Genomic DNA, 18,513 nt, shown 5'->3' with positions numbered 1-18,513 from the left:
TGTTCATCTATATAGAGGCAAACTAAAGCAATTTATGAAGAACTACAAAAATAACAATCTAATTAATACATCAACTTAAACTCAAAGCATAAATATTTATTAATTTAGTTAAAACATTAGGAATGATTAACGCATGTTTCTATTTAGCAATAAGATGTAAGCATGTATTTAAACAAAAATGAAGTCTTTGGACTTGGTGCAGTCTTTGTAAATACGTTTTGATATTGTCAGAGAAGTTCCGTATTGTCAATTAAAACGATTGTAAATTCACCAGAATTGCACAGATGCAAATTCTGTAAGATATGATAAACACAAAAAGGCTGAAAGATAATCTCTCTCAAATATGATAAATGTGGAACAATTTCTGAGTAGAGAAGCAGTTAGGAAGTCCGTGTAAAGCAATATTAATTATGAGTTCTGAGTTTGTCACAACACAGAAAATGTTATTAACCACCCAGCCAAATGTGAATGATGAAAGACGCCATGTGAATAAGTTATCAAAATCTTGAAGAAAAAAAAAGCAGTATTCTCTGCTCTCAGACGCTGGGGGGCGTATCCGCTGAAAACCACGCCCACTCGCGGAAAAGCTGCCGCCTTTCTCTCAACTGTCAAATACCGCTAACGTTACAACCTGAATGAATGCACCCTCCAGCAGCTTCATTGGATTTACACAGCCAACTGTGGGGCTAATATTCATTTACGTGACAAAGGCATAGCTAGCTAGCACACTGTAGCCATTGTGTTGCCAAGTCTGCGGTTTTCCTGCGGAATTGGGCTAACGTTACTTTAACTGCTGCCGCGGGTTGTTTTTCATGTCCGCGGTTTGAAGCGACCCCAATAACGTGATATTTAGCCCCTGGAATGCGAATTGTACCGGGAGACCCGCCTCGAAATGCGATTGGAAAACCTGGCAATCATGAACGGTAATGACAGTAACTCGCGATTGAGCGGGCGAACCACTGACGATGCTAATGCGCCAAGTTACTAACGTTAGTTATAGGCTACACAAAAATGGTGAAACTATAGACTTTAACTCCACAATTCAGTACTAAGTTACATAGCTTAGAGTCTTTGTAACGTGTTTTCAGCAATAACGTTACGTTATGTCATTTCTAACATTTATGTGTTTAGAAACAATTCCCTGAATTGACTTTACACTGACTTAAAGCTTGCAGTTTTAGGCGAATGCAACATATTAAAAAGCATAACCAAAACGCGTTTCTCTTGATAGCAGTTTACTAAAAAAAAAAAAAAACTCTATTCTGTAGAAACCACTGATCTATAATAGAGAATTATATTATCATTATGTATAGATCAGTGGTACACACACAGAATGATATTCACTCAGGATTCTGAAAACTTTGCAAGGGTGTATGTGACCATACTATCTTGATTTAATTAAATTACTATATAGCCAAAATACTAAAATATGTCTCAATTCAAAAAGCTAAATAAATATACATAACTTGTGAACTGACACACTTCTAATTTAATTTAATTTAGATTATTAATAATAATGAGAATTAAGATGCAAATGTTTAACTCAAGTAGCAGTAACTAAATATAAATCAATGTAAATTAATAACAGCATAGGTTTTCCTGTTCATGTATCTTTTATGTTTACATAAACTGAAATGATCTCTAAAGGTGCTAGAAATCTGATCTAACTCTGTGGACAATATATAAACAAAACAGTTTTCAGTAAATCTGGCATTCTAAATTCAACTGACATAGTAGTTTCAGACATCTAATATCAGGGACATTACACATGTGCAAGAATATTACATATACTGTTACTGATATTTCGAGTAATATATTATCTGTAATATTCACAATTATCGAGTTGTTTGCTGCTGCAATTGCAAAAAAAAAAAAAACTTTCAACCATCAAAGTAAAACTTGCTATTTCATTAGCTACCTAATACAAACTTAATTTATCATTCATTAAAGTAATGTTTACCAAGAATAGTTGAAATAGAGTTGTAATATAATTTATCATTTAAATACCTATTAGTGTTATCGGTACAAATTTAAAACCTATACATTTCATAAGCATAAAGATCATAAGCAGGAAATGAAACAGTGAACAAAATTATCTTAATTATATAATTTATTTTTTTTTTTTTCCTGTGTATACAACAGAAATATTCAAGTCACTCACAGATAGTGACAGTGGACAGTGGATAGACTGCTAATCAATTGTCCATTATGATCATTGTGTTTGTTTTGATAATGATTTCAGATTTCTTGCACCTAAGAGGTTCATTTTGAATTGAGACCTGCCAGGATGGACACATACCTTCTGAAGCGTTTGTAAAAATGTCGTTTTGACATCAGAACGTCCGAGAAGCATTCATATTTTTCTTCGGATTTGGGTAGGAATAAGTGGGGAGGGTCTGTTCAATGAAAAATGTTTTTTACTTTATTTGCTGGAAATTGTATTATTTTTAGATGTTTGATTTTAAACATGTGTTATGTGTTGGAATGAATGTGTGTATGGACTGTGGTCTAGTTAGAGTTTCAAAAAAACATGTCTGAACTCTGAATGATTATTGTGGTTTATATATTTTTCTTTAAATAATGAATCCGTGAATGAACAAACCTTTTCCTAAAGCCACAAGCAAACCCCTTACTTGATGAATGTCACTCAGTGGTAGCGCATACAGGAAATAAGTTCAATTGCATAGTGTATTTAATGATTGTTACAGAATAATGATTGGCTTATGTAGCTAGCACAAATTTAACACAGATTCAGATTCATGAAAATGAGATGTAGGCTTTGAGTGACTGCCAGCATTTTTCTTCCTCTTTCCACTCAGAATCCCAAGGTTTTGCACCCTAGTATCATGCCCTCACAATGAATTGCTTGTACCTTAGACATTTATTTCCCAGTACAGTGCTATTGATGTCATTTAGCAATGTGTAAAAGGTCTTGGACCGTTCTGGAGGCACATCAAGAGAACACTTTTTCAGACTCTTCTTTATTAAACACACAATTAAACTCATCAGTGGAGACTTCAAGCAAAGATTCCCAGCGTCTGAATGTACCTTCTTCCCTACTATCATTGTTTTCATAAAACAGTAGGCAAAAAGTTAACGGATAACCTACTCTGATGTGCACTGACTGATATGATGGAGACTTTACTGTCCCATGAGGCCACATGAGAGGTGTTGAGAATGGAAGTGATTGTAACTGATGCAGTAAATCACATGACAACATGGCAGATGTAGTATGTCTGCATTTCAATCATCCGACACACATTCAGACTAGGCCTATATAGAACATACGTTTAGAGCATCTAGCATCTCATCAGACAAATATGGGATTTGATAAGTACACTCTAAAAAAAATGGTGCTAAATAGCACTAAAAGTGATTATTTGGCTCGTAATCATAGAGAAACCACTTTAAGTGCTACATAGCACCATCTTTAAAGATGTAGGTGCTATGTAGCACCTTAACTACCCCAAAGAACCACTGAAGCACCATTACAGGTTCTTATAGGTGCTATATAGCACTTAAAGTGGTTCCCCTATGAATACGAGCCAAAGAACCACTTAGCGGTGCTATGTAGCACCTCAACTACCACAAAGAACTGCTGAAGAACCACATTTTTTGTGTGTGTAGGCATGTGCTTATTATGAGAAGATTTCAACCTCTGCAGCTCTAATTTGGAGACAGGCAACTTGGATCATATTTCTTGATAACCAGTCACATTATAGCCTAGACGTCATTGAATTGCTTTTAGAGTTGTACGACAGCCAGACGCTGTTTGTGGATACCATAGAAATGAATGATACCACAAAATTTTCAGTTCTCTTGCATAACTGCAATATTTTTCAGCATAAACACTGAAATAGATCTATCAAAAACAAATGTTTATTGGTAAACTTGAAGATTAGTTGACAGGCTGATTTAGAGGAACACTGACTTGCTGTTCTGTTCTGCATTGGATTCAGTAATATTTTCTTAATGGCAAGCTGGACTGTGAAATGGTGTATATAGTTAGTATAAATTGCTCTTATTAACCCCAGGCAGTTTAAATTGTAGTTGGTATAGAATAGTGTTAGTTCAAACAAATCTGATTCAGTTTTCGATGTTACATGTAATAAGAGTGGAGCAAAAGCTGGCAGTACTTTAAAACCCATACTGATACATTTGTTATAACAGAGAACATAACACAAATAAATAAAGTGATAAAAACTACTCAACACATTATTGGTGTCTGTTAGAAATTATTTTGGATTATCTGAGGTAAGTGTGTGTATTTACTGTTATCGCGCTGCCAAGAGTCACATTTCTGTGTTCTCACTGCATTCAGGATAGAAGTGTTAGCAGGAGCTCCAGGGGTAAGTGTAAACGCTGTTATTTTGCCCTAGATTTTGTTCATTCATGTATTCTGTTTTCTTCACTGCAATAGAAAATGACTGTTGATGGCAAATACACACTCTCAATCCTTATTTCATGTCCAATTTTAAACAGGTGTGCATCTCACATGACCCACCAATGCTTTATAGTATCAACATTCACCATTCGATCAAATCCTTCTCTTAAAGAAGCCAGGATGTTGTTCTATTAAACTTACTCTACTTTTTTTTTTTTTTTTTTTTCTTCGAGTGTTTAAAGAAGAATTTCCTGATCAGGTCTTGTTTTGCCTTGACGCTTTTCTCGAAGCTGTCCTCTTTCAACCATGAAAATGAAGATTCAGCCAGCATAAAACCTATCGAGGATATGAGTCTCTCTTCACAAAAAAAAAAAAGGGAAGAAATCGGAAGATCGGCGTGATGTTTTCCCTTCATCTCACAGCTGTGGTCAGGCCACTCTTACTACAGACTGAAGAAGTCCTCTTTGAACGTCTGCATTCTTCTATATACAGTTATTGGCTTCTTATTGCCACTGCTTTTACCATGTTTATTCTGGTGTGGCGTTCATTTACTTTTGGCACATTCAGATTTTAACTAATAGCATTATTTCACTTTAAAAATATGAAATGTTTTTATTAAAAGAATCATCTGTCCAGTTCATCTGTTGAATTGAAGAGAATTCCTGGAAAAATCATTTGGCAGTGCCAAACCACTTTTCATTTGCCAGTCAATATTGCCACAGGCAAATATTTACCATTGACTGGTGTAATCGAAATGTTTTGTATTCTTAATATCATGTTCTTTGTGTGTGCGCTTTAATGATTTTTCATTTTCTATTGCAGTCGAGACATCACAACATTATAAATGTCTGTAAATAGATGTTCAATGATTTATCCAGTATTTAAAAAAAAAAAAAAAAAGATTTTTTTTTTCAAAAATGTCCAAATAAATTAGGGTTTTAAATACAGAAAGGGACGTGTGTGTGCGTGCGTGTGTGTGTGTTTGAGTGGTTTACAAACACTTGCCTTAGACCAGCAGTGTTAATGCACTAATTTTATCATTGCGCAGCATGAGGAACGCTAGTGGACTGACCGCGGCTGACCTAGCCCATGCCCAGGGCTTTCAAGAGTGTGCCCAACTGCTTTCCAATGCCCAGAACCAGCAGCTCAATCAGCTTAATGGGTTCTCAGCCAATGGCTCTGTGTGCTTTGGGGACCGCAAGCTAATCCAAGAGCGTGGCATCCTTAATGGGGTTCCCAGCCGAAAAAGGTCTCTTGATTGCATGGAGTCTAATCTAATTAAAAAGGCCAGAACAGATGGTACGTCTCGACTGAATGTTTAAAGTTTGGTGGTTAAAGACATTTGTATGATGAAGTTGAGTCACCACTTGCTAACGTGAAGGTGTCATTGCAGATCTCGGTTATCAGCCGATGAATGGAGTAAACGGATCCAGTGGAGAGGACCAGATGGAGAACATGCACATGGAGTTTGGCCAAGTGCTGAGTACCCCAGGTGGGAACAGACTCCTAAATGGATCCTTGCTTTTGGGGTCCAATGGCTACATCAGTCCAGAGCAGGACCGGGGGGTTCGAATGGAGAGCTCGTCCTCTCCCGTCCACAAAGAGTCAGAGATCTTCACCGTGACCTCTATGCAGATACCATGTCGTTGCACTAACTCCTATGCCTATTTGTAGGAGCATTTGCCTTGGCTTCATTTAAGCTCTTTTGGTGATGTGTGTCTGGGAGGGAAACTGATTTAATTTGACACACATCATATGTATAAAACATCTGATCATAAGTTGCTCACACCACCCCGTCCTTTTAACGTTTGGTGGTATGCACATTGTTTTAAACTAAAATGGAGAAGGTGTTTTGAGCGGTAGAAGCAAATGTTGAGTTTTGTTTTGCACAATAACTTCCCGAATGCCGTTTTCATTTTTCATTTTGATTCTAATGCATTCCAAGAGCAATTAAATTATTTTTTTCCTTCTCTCTAAAGTACTTGCATGATGTTATTAGGCTGTTTTTATGCCCTGAAATCTATACTTGGAAAGTATGTCTTGGTACGGCACTTTCACAGCTTTTCCTGTGAATTGTATTTGTCCCGCCAAATGCCCGACCTTGAGTTTTATAACATAGTTGGATTTTGGTTTAGGCTGTTGGTTAATACTTTTGATATGAGTAGCCCATATTCTATTGTTAAATAGCAAAAAAAAAATCCAGGTTAATGCTTTTTTTATGTATATATATATATATTTCCATGTTGAAAATATAAAATATTGTGGATTTTATTTTCCTTTTTTTATTTCTTCAACATTTAATTCTCCTGTTCTGCCAAAGCATATCTTATCATGAATGTATAAAGTACATCTACAGCCCTTCGCTGTGCAGCTTTCATACGTGTGTTCTTGTAAGGAAGTCTAGGTGCTATTCAGTCACTTCTTTAACCTTTTTAACTATATTAGGTTGTAGTTGTTTTTCTCTCTGTTGCTGTTATTGCAAAGTCTGTTGAAGAGGGTCTGTTATTAGATTTATTGTATCTGCAGTCTCAAGTGTTTATCAGTCCGGAGGTTATTGTATGAGGGTAAAAGTTTTCTTTTTTTTTCCCAGCTAATATTTTGCATAGGATTTCATATGTAGTGTAGAAAATATTTGCTAAACTGATTAAGTATGAGAAGTATGAATTGAGACAAAGGTGACTCATTAAATGCATTGTACTTTCTATAAATTCATATAAAAATTGTAATTTGACTCAGAAATTTTGCACTGCATATAGAATAACACATGATTGCCGATTCAGAATTACAAAAGACATCTCACTATAAGTGCTCATTTAAACACCGGCTGTGTGTGACACATAGACATATTGGTCATGTAAAGTTACAGGATGCCTAAGATGGATATAAATGTAATTTCTATACTCATTAAATGTTCTCATTTAACAATCAACACTGACTCTTGAATTTGTACATATGAATAGTTTGTAAGAACATGTTAGCAAATCAAAAACCACTTGCAATTGTTAATTTGATACTGTTTTTGTCGATTCTAATGTGACACACATGTATCATCTACTGGTTTGCACCTTCAGTAACCTCTGGACTATTTTGCTGCCTCCACATATAACATAAATGAATTAAGCCATGTTATTTAAATCAAAGTGATATTAATTTATAAGGCAAAATGTTTAATGTCAAAGCTAATGCAGGGCAGTGTGCCAGTGCAATGTTTTTGTAGAGTTAAGCAATATCATGGCTTGAAGCAGGGCTCTAATCTCAAATTCAAATGTTCAGATATAATCGTAAACCGAACTGGATGGGTGATTTGTATGCCCAAAAAATTAAATGTAGACCTGTTGGAAATTGTTGTGCAAAACAAAAAACATTCAGTTAAGAATGAAGAAGCAATCTTAATCTTTCTTTAATGAATTATAATTCATGTGTTCTCTTTGACAGCAGGACTCCCATTAAATGGACACTGCTATCCTGTGCAGCACCTCAGTGGAGGTGACCTGATGCATGAGAACGTAAATGGAAATGCAACCGAGGTTGAGAGTGGTGATCATATTGGGAATGTGGGTGTCTCCTCACATCCTGGTTGCTTTGAAAATGGCCTTCATTTTGGGCATCATAATGGCTTCGGAGATACGGCTGAGAACATGGAGGACGCCAGCAGTCAGATAGAGCATCGCAAGTCAGTCAGTGTAGAGGAGCAGTATGACCACATCACCTTCAACACCATGCACCTCTACCATGGGTGTTAGGACGTCCCGTCCAGACTCATATGCATAAGAAATCAGGAAGGGGGCCAACACTTTTTCACACCACTGTATCCATATAGAATGTGCTGAATTGCTTTAAGTCCATGTCCGTTTAAATGGACACTGTATTTGTATTTGTGTTGTTAAAACAAAGTGCAATCTTTTCTAATTTGGGTCATTTAATTGAGTTGGAGAATCCGGAGGCTGTTCATTTTTTATGCATTATTTGTAAGTACATTTATTGTATTAATTGTGCCTACATATACAATATAATTGTTTATTGACATCTCTTTCTTATAGTAGCTAGTTAGAGCTGTGTGTGTGAATAAAATGGATGATGAATTGACTGAATCATTTGTATGGTTTTCTAACTCACAACCTCCACCTTACTAACCTCCACCTCTACCTTATATGTTGTCTTGTAGAGTGTAGAAAGTAGTATGTAATGAGGAACGAGTTTTTATTGGTTTTACTGAACTATTTGATAGTATTTTGTAGTCCAAACACTTCTAAACTACCGTGCTCTCTTTACCGTGCCAATATCTGCCTTCCCTCCTGATTATTATCGAATATATGATTGCGGAAGTGACTAAAAACTGAACACAACTGTTATGAAATAGCTTTTACGTCAGAGTACAATAAGGTCGTCGCTTATTGCATTTCCCGCGCTTAACCGCTAGGAGGACGATGACCTCATTCCTCCCGCAGAAACGTCATCCAGCCTGTTCCTCCGACTGAGACCGTACCAACGGTCAGGAAAATAGGGGGATATCTGCCATTAACGTAGACAAAGACGAAATTTTCAGGCAAATTATTAAATATTTTTTCTTAAACCATAAAGATTTCAAACGAATTGCGGAAACATTAATCATTAAGTCTTTAAAAATAAAACACAAAATTGATTTATATACATCTTGTAAGATGTCTTTGTGTTTCTCCAGTCGCAAATACCCCCCTGTGTGGGACAGATGGTATAATCCTGTCTCGTGAAAATACGTCTTGTTGCTCAGAAAGGAATATTAATCATCGCCCAGTGTTGTGGCATATACAGTTACCTTAACATTTGTTATTAGGCTCTAAAAATAATCGCTGACGATTTTTAGTGTAGTTAAAGATGTCTACTCCAGCTAGAAGGCGACTCATGCGAGATTTTAAGCGGTGAGTAGCTGTTAAATGATGTGTTTGTTTTGGTGGAATAGCTTGCTAGCTAGTTAGCTTCATATCACCCAGTTCGGTAGCCGAGTATTAAACGTAATTTAAACGATTAAAATACGACATTTAATGTTGTGCTTATCTCTTTGAGTCTGTCGGTAGTATCACATTGCCTGTTTACATTGTGGCGATTCTTAGAAACTCTTAACTTACATGTGTTTTAGCTTATGAGCTTGCTAGCTAGTGTGAGCCGGTTAGAAAAGTTATTCGAGCTTGACTTGTCTGAATGTGATGATTATTATTATTATTTAGCCAATGTCTTTGTATTTCTAGTAATTGTTATAAGGTAACCAGAAGCCACACAGGTGTTTCCTCTAATCGGTTCATGTGATTGACACACTGACATACTCTGTATGATTGAGTGTTATGTGGTGGTCCCCCAGGCTCCAGGAGGATCCTCCAGCCGGCGTCAGTGGAGCTCCTTCTGAGAACAACATCATGGTGTGGAATGCAGTTATATTCGGGTAAGAAGAGAGCAAATCGGGCTGATCGAGTCGAGTCTGCGCCAACCAGCTCATGTAACGGAGTTCCCACGGTCGTGGAAAACCTCCAAATATGAGGGGATTATAAAATCGACATTACCAGACCTGAAAATCTGATGGAAGTGAATTATATTATTAAATATCGTGCAGCTTTTCTGTTCAAAAGTTTGGGGTCAATGCTTTTAGTTAGCAAAGACATTAAATTGATCATTTTATGATGTTTATAGTGTTACAAAAGATTTTTATTGCAAATAAATGCTATTCTTTGGAACTTTCTATTCATCAGAGAATCCTGAAAAACGATTTATCACCGTTTCCACAAAGATATAAAGCAGCTCAACTGTTTTCAATATTGATAATAATAATAATAATAATAAATGTTTCTTGAGCAGCAAAGCAGCATATTAGAGTGATTTCTGAACGATCATGTGACACTGAAGACTGGAGTAATGATGCTGAAAATTCAGCTTTACATTATAGAAATAAATTACATTTAACAAATATATTATTTGTGATCTAAATAATACATTTTATAAATATATTATTTTGGTAACACTTTACAATAAGGTTCCATTAGTTAATGTTAGGTAATGTATTCACTAACATAAACAAACCATGAACAATGCATTTATTACAGTATTTATTAATCTTTGTTAATGTTAATGAAACGGTCGTTTATTGTTAGTTCATGTTAATTCACAGTGAATTAACTAATTTTAACAAGCACAACTTTTAATAATGCATTAGTAAATGTTGAAATTAACATTAACTAAGGTTAATAAATGCTGTAGAAGTATTGTTCATTCTGATTTCATGTTAACTAAAGTACTTAACTAATGTTGTTAACTAATGAACCTTATTGTAAAGTGTTACCATTATTTATTTATTTATTTATTTATTTATATATATATATATATACATACATACATACACATACAGTGGTGTACTGCATGTTGTGTTTACTTGTGTTATCTTTGACTAATATTTAAATTTGTTTGATGATCTGAAACATTAAAGTGTGACAAACATGCAAAAAAAAAGAAATCCGGAAGGGGGCCAACACTTTTTCACGCCACTGTGTGTGTGTATATACACCAACTGCAAAGTTTTGAAGGGTAGTGTTTGTAAATATACATGTATACATATTTCATTGTCTGCATATTACTCTTTTGAGGGCTTGACTGGAGTAAACCTGCCCCACCATGTGTTCAGTGCTCTAGTGTAGCATGTGTATTGCTGTTATTTGATATCATGGTCAATGTTCCATGTCAGGGTCCTCCTACCTTTGACCTTAATATTGCGTTTCTTGTTTTTACATGCAGTCCAGAGGGAACACCTTTTGAAGATGGTAGGTGTCTGTCTGCTGACTTTTCCAGCACGATCAAATGCATGTGTAAAGAAAATGAGTAAAAGGTGTTTCTTTGTCAGAAATCAAAGGTACAATGTTGTTTCTATTCTGCACACAAGGTACCTTCAAACTCACAGTTGAGTTCACAGAAGAATATCCAAACAAGCCCCCAACTGTGCGGTTTGTCTCAAAGATGTTTCATCCAAATGGTGAGTGATACTTCCTGTTTGTCTCTGATTAGAAGCTTTGTCAAAGAGAAACTGACCCCAATTCTCTAATATGCTCTCAACAGTCTACTCATGTAGTACATTCCCACAGAGAATCTGCTGCTGTTAAATTTAGTCATTCAAACAGTTTTGTTGTTGTTGTTGTTGTTGTTGTTGTTGTTGTTGTTGTTGTTGTTGTTGTTGTTCATTCAAACCATTCAAACAGTGTTGTTGTTGTTGTTGTTGTTGTTGTTGTTGTTGTTGTTGTTGTTGTTGTTGTTGTTGTTGTTGTTGTTGTTGTTTGTTTTTTGTTTTTTTGCTAAAATTAGTTTAAGATTTAGCAAATTTTTAATACATTTTATGCTTGCTTGTATATTTCTTTGACAACTAAATACACTAAGATGTTCAAAGTTGCCATCAGAGTTACTGTATTTTCTGGAATTTGTTGGTCTGGGAGGAATTGTACAGCATTAGTGAGCGTTGTTTGGTTGCTACATACTGAAAGTTACTCATTTTATCATGAGTCATGCATGTATTCTTGATTTAATGTAGTGAATATGTTGTTCTAACCGTTCTCTTGCTGTCTTTCTCAGTGTATGCTGATGGCAGTATCTGCCTAGATATTCTTCAGAATCGGTGGAGTCCAACTTATGATGTTTCTTCTATTCTGACATCAATTCAAGTATGCCAATTAACCGGTTTATAGTCCTTTTTATATTAAACAAAATGCGTCCCGTTTCCTGTGGACATTATTGAATCTGAGAATTGTCTAATTTGAATGCTTGAATTTTTTCCCCCCTTTGTGTTATACTCTTGAGGCCTCAATTTTGATTTCTCTTTCTTTACAGTCCCTTCTAGATGAGCCAAATCCCAACAGCCCCGCAAACAGCCAGGCAGCACAACTGTATCAAGAAAATAAACGGGAATATGAGAAACGGGTTTCAGCGATTGTAGAGCAGAGCTGGAGGGACAGTTGACCACATTCACAAACCATGTTCTCTCTGAAATGTTTTCCTTTTGTTTGGCTCTGTTGTTGGGGGATAGTTTCTCAATTCTCCATTTTTAAGTTTTTATGCACTTTACTCATGCAAGATTGTGATTTTTGTTTTATTTCTTTCCCACATTTATTTCTTTTTGCCTGGACTGATTTTCAACCCTCATTAAAGGGTTAGTTCACCCAAAAATGAAAATTCTGTCATTAATTACTCACCCTCAAGTCGTTTCAAACCCGTATGACCTTCGTTCATCTTCGGAACACAAATTAAGATATTTTTGATGGAATCTTGAGAGCTGTCTGACCCTGCATAGACAGCAACACAACTCAAATGTTCCCAAGTCCAGAAACGTAGCGAGATCTGTAAAATAATCCATGTGACATCAGGGGTTCAACCGTAATGTTACGAAACTACGAGAATACTTTTTGTGTGCAAAAGAAAAAAAATAACGACTTTATTCAACAATTCGTCTCCTCCGCATCACCCTGTAGCGCCATTGTGGAGAGTATCCGCTGGACGTAAACAGCGTATGCTGTTCTATGTCAGCTGCGTCACACCGGATATGTTTCCTACGTTGTTGTGATTTGATCTGAACGAAAACAGCGTATCCGTGACGCAGCTGACACGGAACAGCATACGCTGTTTACGTCCAGCGGATACTCTCCAAAATGCCACCAGAGGAGACGAATTGTTGAATAATTATTTTTTTTTTTTCTCACACAAAGTATTCTCGAAGCTTCGTAATATTACGGTTGAACCCCTGATGTCACATGGATTATTTTACAGATCTCCTTGCTACGTTTCTGGACTTGGGAACATTTCCGTTGCGTTGCTGTCTATGCAGGGTCAGACAGCTCTCAGATTCCATCAAAAATATCTTAATTTGTGTTCCGAAGATGAACGAAGGTCTTGCGGGTTTGAAATGACATGAGGGTGAGTAATTAATGACAGAATTTTCATTTTTGGGTGAACTATCCATTTAAGCTCAGTGAAAGGGGTTAATATCCCTGGTGAATAATGCTTGACTAATTTTGCATATGGCATGAACATGCAGTAATTGTTCTTTTTTGCTAAATGCATAAGCATCTCTAAAAAAACAAACATTATGGTTGAGTCAATCAAGGCAGTCTAATCTGGATTCATGACTCACTGAGAGACACAAGTCGTAGTAGTGTTGATGAAAGTGTTTTTGGTGCTTTGTCAAATTTAATATCTTGGTCTCACTCTAAAAGCAGTTAAAAGTGTCCCTTTAATTTCGGGTTTTGCTTCCATTCTTCTGGATTAGCATTCGTTATGTTGGTTTAGTCATGGCTCTGCCAGAGGAGTGTTGGCATGCTACCATGAGTGGTGAGCATCTCTAGTATGCACTGAAAACACATATAAGATGTTGGTAGACCGGCGTGAAGGTTTATATAAATTATCAAATTGTTGAAAGAAAAAATGGCAATATGGTTCGAAGTATAAAATATATATTTACTGGTCGAAAGAAAAAATTGAGATTTGCTGGAATTACTCAAAGTTCAAAAATATCATCCGAAATCCTACAGAGATACACGTTAACTGCAGTTACTTAATACATTTTCATGGCTTGCATCACAGGTCCAATCAAGTGAAATCATGTCTTCAGGTCTTTTCCCAAGCCCTTGATCTTCGCAGATGTATGCCCCGTTACATGCATGAATGCCTGAGTGTGTCCTTGCCTCTATTAATCTCTTGTATATACAAAAACACATCTGATTTTTGTGTACAGATTTTGCACTGGTTGGCAATCTCATTTTCCAGCACTTGTAAATACTTAAATAAAAGGTGAAACTACCTTAATACGAGTAATACGTTACTGATACTTTACACCTTATTTCAGCATTTCCTAGTCTGTAACAACAGCAGAAGTCTTTTCAATTTACTAAAACAAGAACCTTTACTCTTTTCATTTAATGTTTTTGAATTTAATGCACAAAGTTAGGTTAAACAGATCACACAATTTTATTCTGAGAGACAGTTCTAGAAACATGGGAAGTAAATAACGCAACATAATACATATCAAAAAACAAATTTCTGGTCCACATTTGAAATGTACTTTACAGGAAGTTCACCACAAAATGAAAATTTCCTGAAAATGTACTCATTCTCAGGCTATCCAAGATGCAGATGAGTTTTGTTTCTACTTCAAAACAGATTTGAAGAAGTTTAGCATTATATCACTTGCTCACCAATGGATCATCTGCAGTGAATGGGTGCCGTCAGAATGAGAGTCCAAACAGCCGATAAAAACATCACGATAATCCACACAAAACCAGTCCATCAATTAACGTCTTGTAAAGTAAAAAGCTGTGTTTTTAAGAAACAAATCCAGCAAGGGATTTTCACTTATCGCCAAAACAGTCCTCTCACATCAAAGTCCACCAACATATTTGTTTAGAACTGTTTTTTTGACTATTTTTACTTGTAAACTTATGGATACTAGAGGACTAGTATTTTAGACGTAAGCAACAATTTGAAGATAAAATATTTTAGTGATGAATTTGTTTATTACAAACACCCATTTTTTTCCACTTCACAGAATGTTAATTGATGGACTGGAGTCATGTGGATTATTGTGATGTTTTTGTCAGCTGTTTGGACTCTCATTCTGACGGCACCCATTCGCTGCAGAGGATCCATTGGTGAGTAAATGATGTAATGCTAAACTTCTCCGAACCTGTTCAGAAATTCCGAAATCCATTTTTTGGGTGAAATATGTTTCATTTTGTGTAAACATTTTTTTATAAGCATGAGACAACTCTGCATTAAGCATGGTTTATTTTACATGAACATATGTACAGTTATGCAAGGCATAAATACAAAACTGATAGTTTGATGCATTACACTGTCTTGTAGTTGGATGAACAGAATACTTCCAATGCTGTAGATTAACATTGATAACTAAGTAGCTGATAAGTGAACCCTATATATCCCTAAAAGATATAGCTACTAACAAATGACCAACTCTAGTCTGTAACAACATCACAGACCCTGGCCTCTCTCAAAACTGGATACTAAAGTCCTGAACAGAACAACGGCAACCAGCTACACCTGACACTACCTGTTGTACGCTCGCTCTTTCTTAGACCTCTCTAATGCTTTGTCCATTGTCTTCTCATTGTCTCCTCTGCACTTCGGACAGTACCATTTTCCTTTGGGCTTATGGTGCAAGCCAACACATGAGAAGTGAAACCACTCAATAGTGCATTCATCATTATCGCAACCTATCATCTCTCCATAAGACACTTGCTCGCACAGGCAATAAGTGGGTTCATTGGGATCGATAGGCAGGTCTGTCGGCGACGGCTCCCTGTCCTGCTTGCTTTTTGACCTCTTCTTCTTCTTCGATGACGTGGATGAGGTCTTGGCCTTCTTTTCTTTTGGCACGCCTGAACCAACCTCCTCATTGTGCTCCATGCCATAATTGGAGTTTTCCCGGTTCTCCGAACCATTTTTCTGCCTTCGTGAACGCTTTCCACCAGATTTGTCTACTGAAGCCGGGGTCTCGTCTCGTCTCCGATCCACACTCGGTTTACTGACCGAGAGCATCGAAGCAGAAACCGGTGTCATAGTTACGGTTGTTATGGCACTGGGGGTGCTGCCCACCGACACGGTGCTCTCCGGCGAGTCCTGGCAGGCCTGGAAAAGCTCACTCTGCCACTCCAGCTGCCGACTGCGATTCTCCACCATTTCCACCATTTGGCCTGCGATCTGGATCTTTTCATCTCCGAGTTCTTCTGTGCGGATCAAAGAGCGCTGGATGCAGTGAAGCAGACGCCGCCTCTGCACAGGATCTGATTCTTGTCTGTGCTTTTCATAAGCCTCGTCCAGTTCACTGAGGATCTCTGCAAGATCAACGCCTTTGGATTAATGTAACACAATAATAATGGCACAATGTTTACTGGGTCACTCTATACACCTTTATCATTTTAACCTCCAATAAAAAAAAAGTCAGTGGTCAAAGGATTATTGTCTCAAGGCAAGACACCCCAAGTGAATAAGACATTTTAACTAACCATATATACCACATATCACCATATTTGATTAATTACAGCACAATAACTTTTCTAAGTTTTCTGAAATGTTATGTTTAAATATACAAAAGTCAAAGCCATAAAAAAAAACACTATCCGCATTTGCAAATGCAATACTATCATCTCTCCATTAACTCACGTTTCGGTCCATTCATCAATATGCCTGATGGTATAGGCCGAAACATGAATTAATCAATTTATATTTTGATACATTTGCAAGTGCGGATAGTGTGCGGGATTTATTTATTTTTTTTGGTTTTGAAGTTGGACCTTTTTTGGTCGTTTTTCCTACGCACCCATCAATTACTTACTGGTGTGCGAGGTTGATTGTTGATTAAATATACACATGTGGAATTATCTAAGTAAACATGCCTAGATTTGCATACATTTCCAGAACCAAAACCGAAATTCTTTTTTAACAGAAGTGATTCTGGATATCTCTTTTCAACACTACATAAATCAGGGAAGTGATCATGTTTTAATAATAAAATGTGTAATTACCAGGTGAATTGTATGTAAAAACCTTCAGAATTTAGATATGAATAAAAATATGTAACGTTAAGTGCTAATTAAGTAGAGATTTCTGACTCGGTAAAAGAGCAAAAAAAATAAAAAATTTGAAAATATGGCCTTGGAATTATTTTATTGTACTTGAAATCTAGATGCAAATAGATCGCGTGTAATCAAATAAACACTTACATGTGTATTTTGCATGCTTTCTTTCCACTAGTCTGAAATTAGACATGTTATAGAAGCAAAATAGCCCAAATCTCAAAATTGACCAGAGAATGGTTTAAAAACAATGGTTTTGACTGTAGCGTCTTTGCGTTTAGATGTTTTATATACAGTAGACACAGTCGCTGAACATATGATACGTGTACGTTTTGTCTTTATGACATTTTAAAGACTATTTACACAACACTAACCCACAACTGTGATTTCAAGCTACATAATCAACGTTAGTAGGAAGCTTAGTGGCGCTATAGAAGCTGCAAGACTCCGCACTCCATCCAAACAGGATGTGTAGTGATTTCACAGAAACCTCTACAAATTTAGGATATAAGTGACACATACATTTACTCTCTATATTTGCTCAACTTTGCAGCTTTGACCACTCAATCGCGCGACGCGGGGAAACTTGCAAGTTTCACGTGCTAACGGTTAGCCGCTAGCCAGCTAGCTAGTGTGACACCTAACACCCCTTGCACAAACAATGCATTGCTTTTTTCTCACACTTCTGCTACATGCGAGAGTCTGTAAGCTTTCACCTTGATATCTGGCGTCAATTTCCTTCATGAGAGACACGCATCTTTGTAGGTCCAGCGGCAAAGACTCGACCAGCTCCAGATACTCCTCAACATAGTTCACCACAGCATGAGAAGACTCTCCGTTTGAAGAAGGGTTCAGCATCTTTTCACACGCATTTAAGAGGTTGGTAGAGCAATACAAGTGCGTTTTTTAATAGTTATAATTTTTTTCAAAAATAAAAGTTGTTGTAGTGAGGACCAGTGACGCTTCTACGGCTGAGACCTAGCTCATGAATATTAATTGCCTCGCAGTGACGTTGCTCCACAACCTTCCAACAGAGTGTCTCGGTACGCAGAGGCTAATTAATATTCATGAGCGACTCCTGTAACGTTTGCCACATACTGCATACTGTTGCACTTTGAAAACGCTTGGTGGCGTTTGGTAGCAAGACTTCAACGGTTGCTTCAGAGGAGCTGCAAATGAAAATGACCTACGTGTAGGTTTATTCTTGAGTTTAGTGGAATTTGGGATGCAGTTTATGAAAATAACGAAAAAACCTGGTCTCTAGACTAGTTGGCTTAGCTCATCTTCCAATTATTTGTATTTGGAGGGTGCAGAGAGTTATAGTGTCTTATATTATTGTGGGAAATTATGTGAACTGGGACTTGTAGCACGCAATGTTTTTTATTTTATTTGTCTATTTATTTATTTTACAGATTGACTGCATAATATTAACATTAATAATTTTTTTATAGTTCGTTATATTGTGTTTGCTTGACAGCTAAATGTCAATGCATCCTTACAGCATCTTCTGTATCCATCAAATGAGGTATAATGTAGCAA

General features: G+C 36.6%; 3 protein-coding genes across 6 annotated transcripts in view; 2 read left to right on the top strand and 1 right to left on the bottom strand.

Moving 5' to 3' along the window:
- LOC107688712 (ankyrin repeat domain-containing protein 10-like) overlaps positions 1-8,145 on the top strand; it is a 28,814-nt gene extending 20,669 nt beyond the window's left edge. The window contains exons 4-6 of one of the 2 annotated variants that reach the window (XM_016486446.1): positions 5,433-5,683; positions 5,778-5,876; positions 7,823-8,145. In XM_016486446.1, coding sequence (XP_016341932.1) covers positions 5,433-5,683; positions 5,778-5,876; positions 7,823-8,127 — 655 coding nt within the window. In that variant the 3' untranslated portion in view covers positions 8,128-8,145. Of the gene's footprint in view, positions 1-5,432; positions 5,684-5,777; positions 5,877-7,819 lie in introns of both variants that reach the window. The other variant, XM_016486445.1, reaches the window with a different exon arrangement.
- A 962-nt stretch (positions 8,146-9,107) lies between these two features.
- On the top strand, positions 9,108-12,598 carry LOC107688769 (ubiquitin-conjugating enzyme E2 A-like). Its single transcript, XM_016486534.1, has 6 exons — positions 9,108-9,282; positions 9,720-9,800; positions 11,141-11,166; positions 11,286-11,375; positions 11,966-12,054; positions 12,221-12,598. The coding sequence occupies exons 1-6, from the start codon at positions 9,239-9,241 to the stop codon at positions 12,347-12,349; spliced, it is 459 nt and encodes a 152-aa protein (XP_016342020.1). The 5' UTR covers positions 9,108-9,238; the 3' UTR covers positions 12,350-12,598.
- A 2,484-nt stretch (positions 12,599-15,082) lies between these two features.
- On the bottom strand, positions 15,083-17,951 carry LOC107688768 (inhibitor of growth protein 1-like). Of its 3 annotated transcripts, none has more exons than XM_016486532.1 (2): positions 16,405-16,474; positions 15,083-16,233 (listed from the first exon to the last, which is right to left on the bottom strand). In XM_016486532.1, exons 1-2 carry the CDS (start codon positions 16,424-16,426, stop codon positions 15,446-15,448), a joined length of 810 nt encoding a protein of 269 aa, XP_016342018.1. In that variant the 5' UTR covers positions 16,427-16,474; the 3' UTR covers positions 15,083-15,445. The 3 variants fall into 3 exon arrangements, with proteins under 3 accessions (XP_016342018.1, XP_016342017.1, XP_016342019.1); XM_016486531.1 differs by lacking the exon at positions 16,405-16,474 and adding an exon at positions 17,691-17,951 and having other exon boundaries at positions 15,084-16,233; XM_016486533.1 differs by lacking the exon at positions 16,405-16,474 and adding an exon at positions 16,562-16,599 and having other exon boundaries at positions 15,084-16,233.
- Positions 17,952-18,513: the final 562 nt, after the last annotated feature.

This window comes from Sinocyclocheilus anshuiensis, unplaced genomic scaffold (genome assembly GCF_001515605.1).
Source record: "Sinocyclocheilus anshuiensis isolate Anshui unplaced genomic scaffold, SAMN03320099.WGS_v1.1 scaffold9, whole genome shotgun sequence".
In the NCBI taxonomy this organism is placed as follows: Eukaryota; Metazoa; Chordata; class Actinopteri; order Cypriniformes; family Cyprinidae; genus Sinocyclocheilus; species Sinocyclocheilus anshuiensis.
Note: the sequence above shows the minus strand (reverse complement) of the source record. Positions and strands in the feature narration are given on the sequence as shown.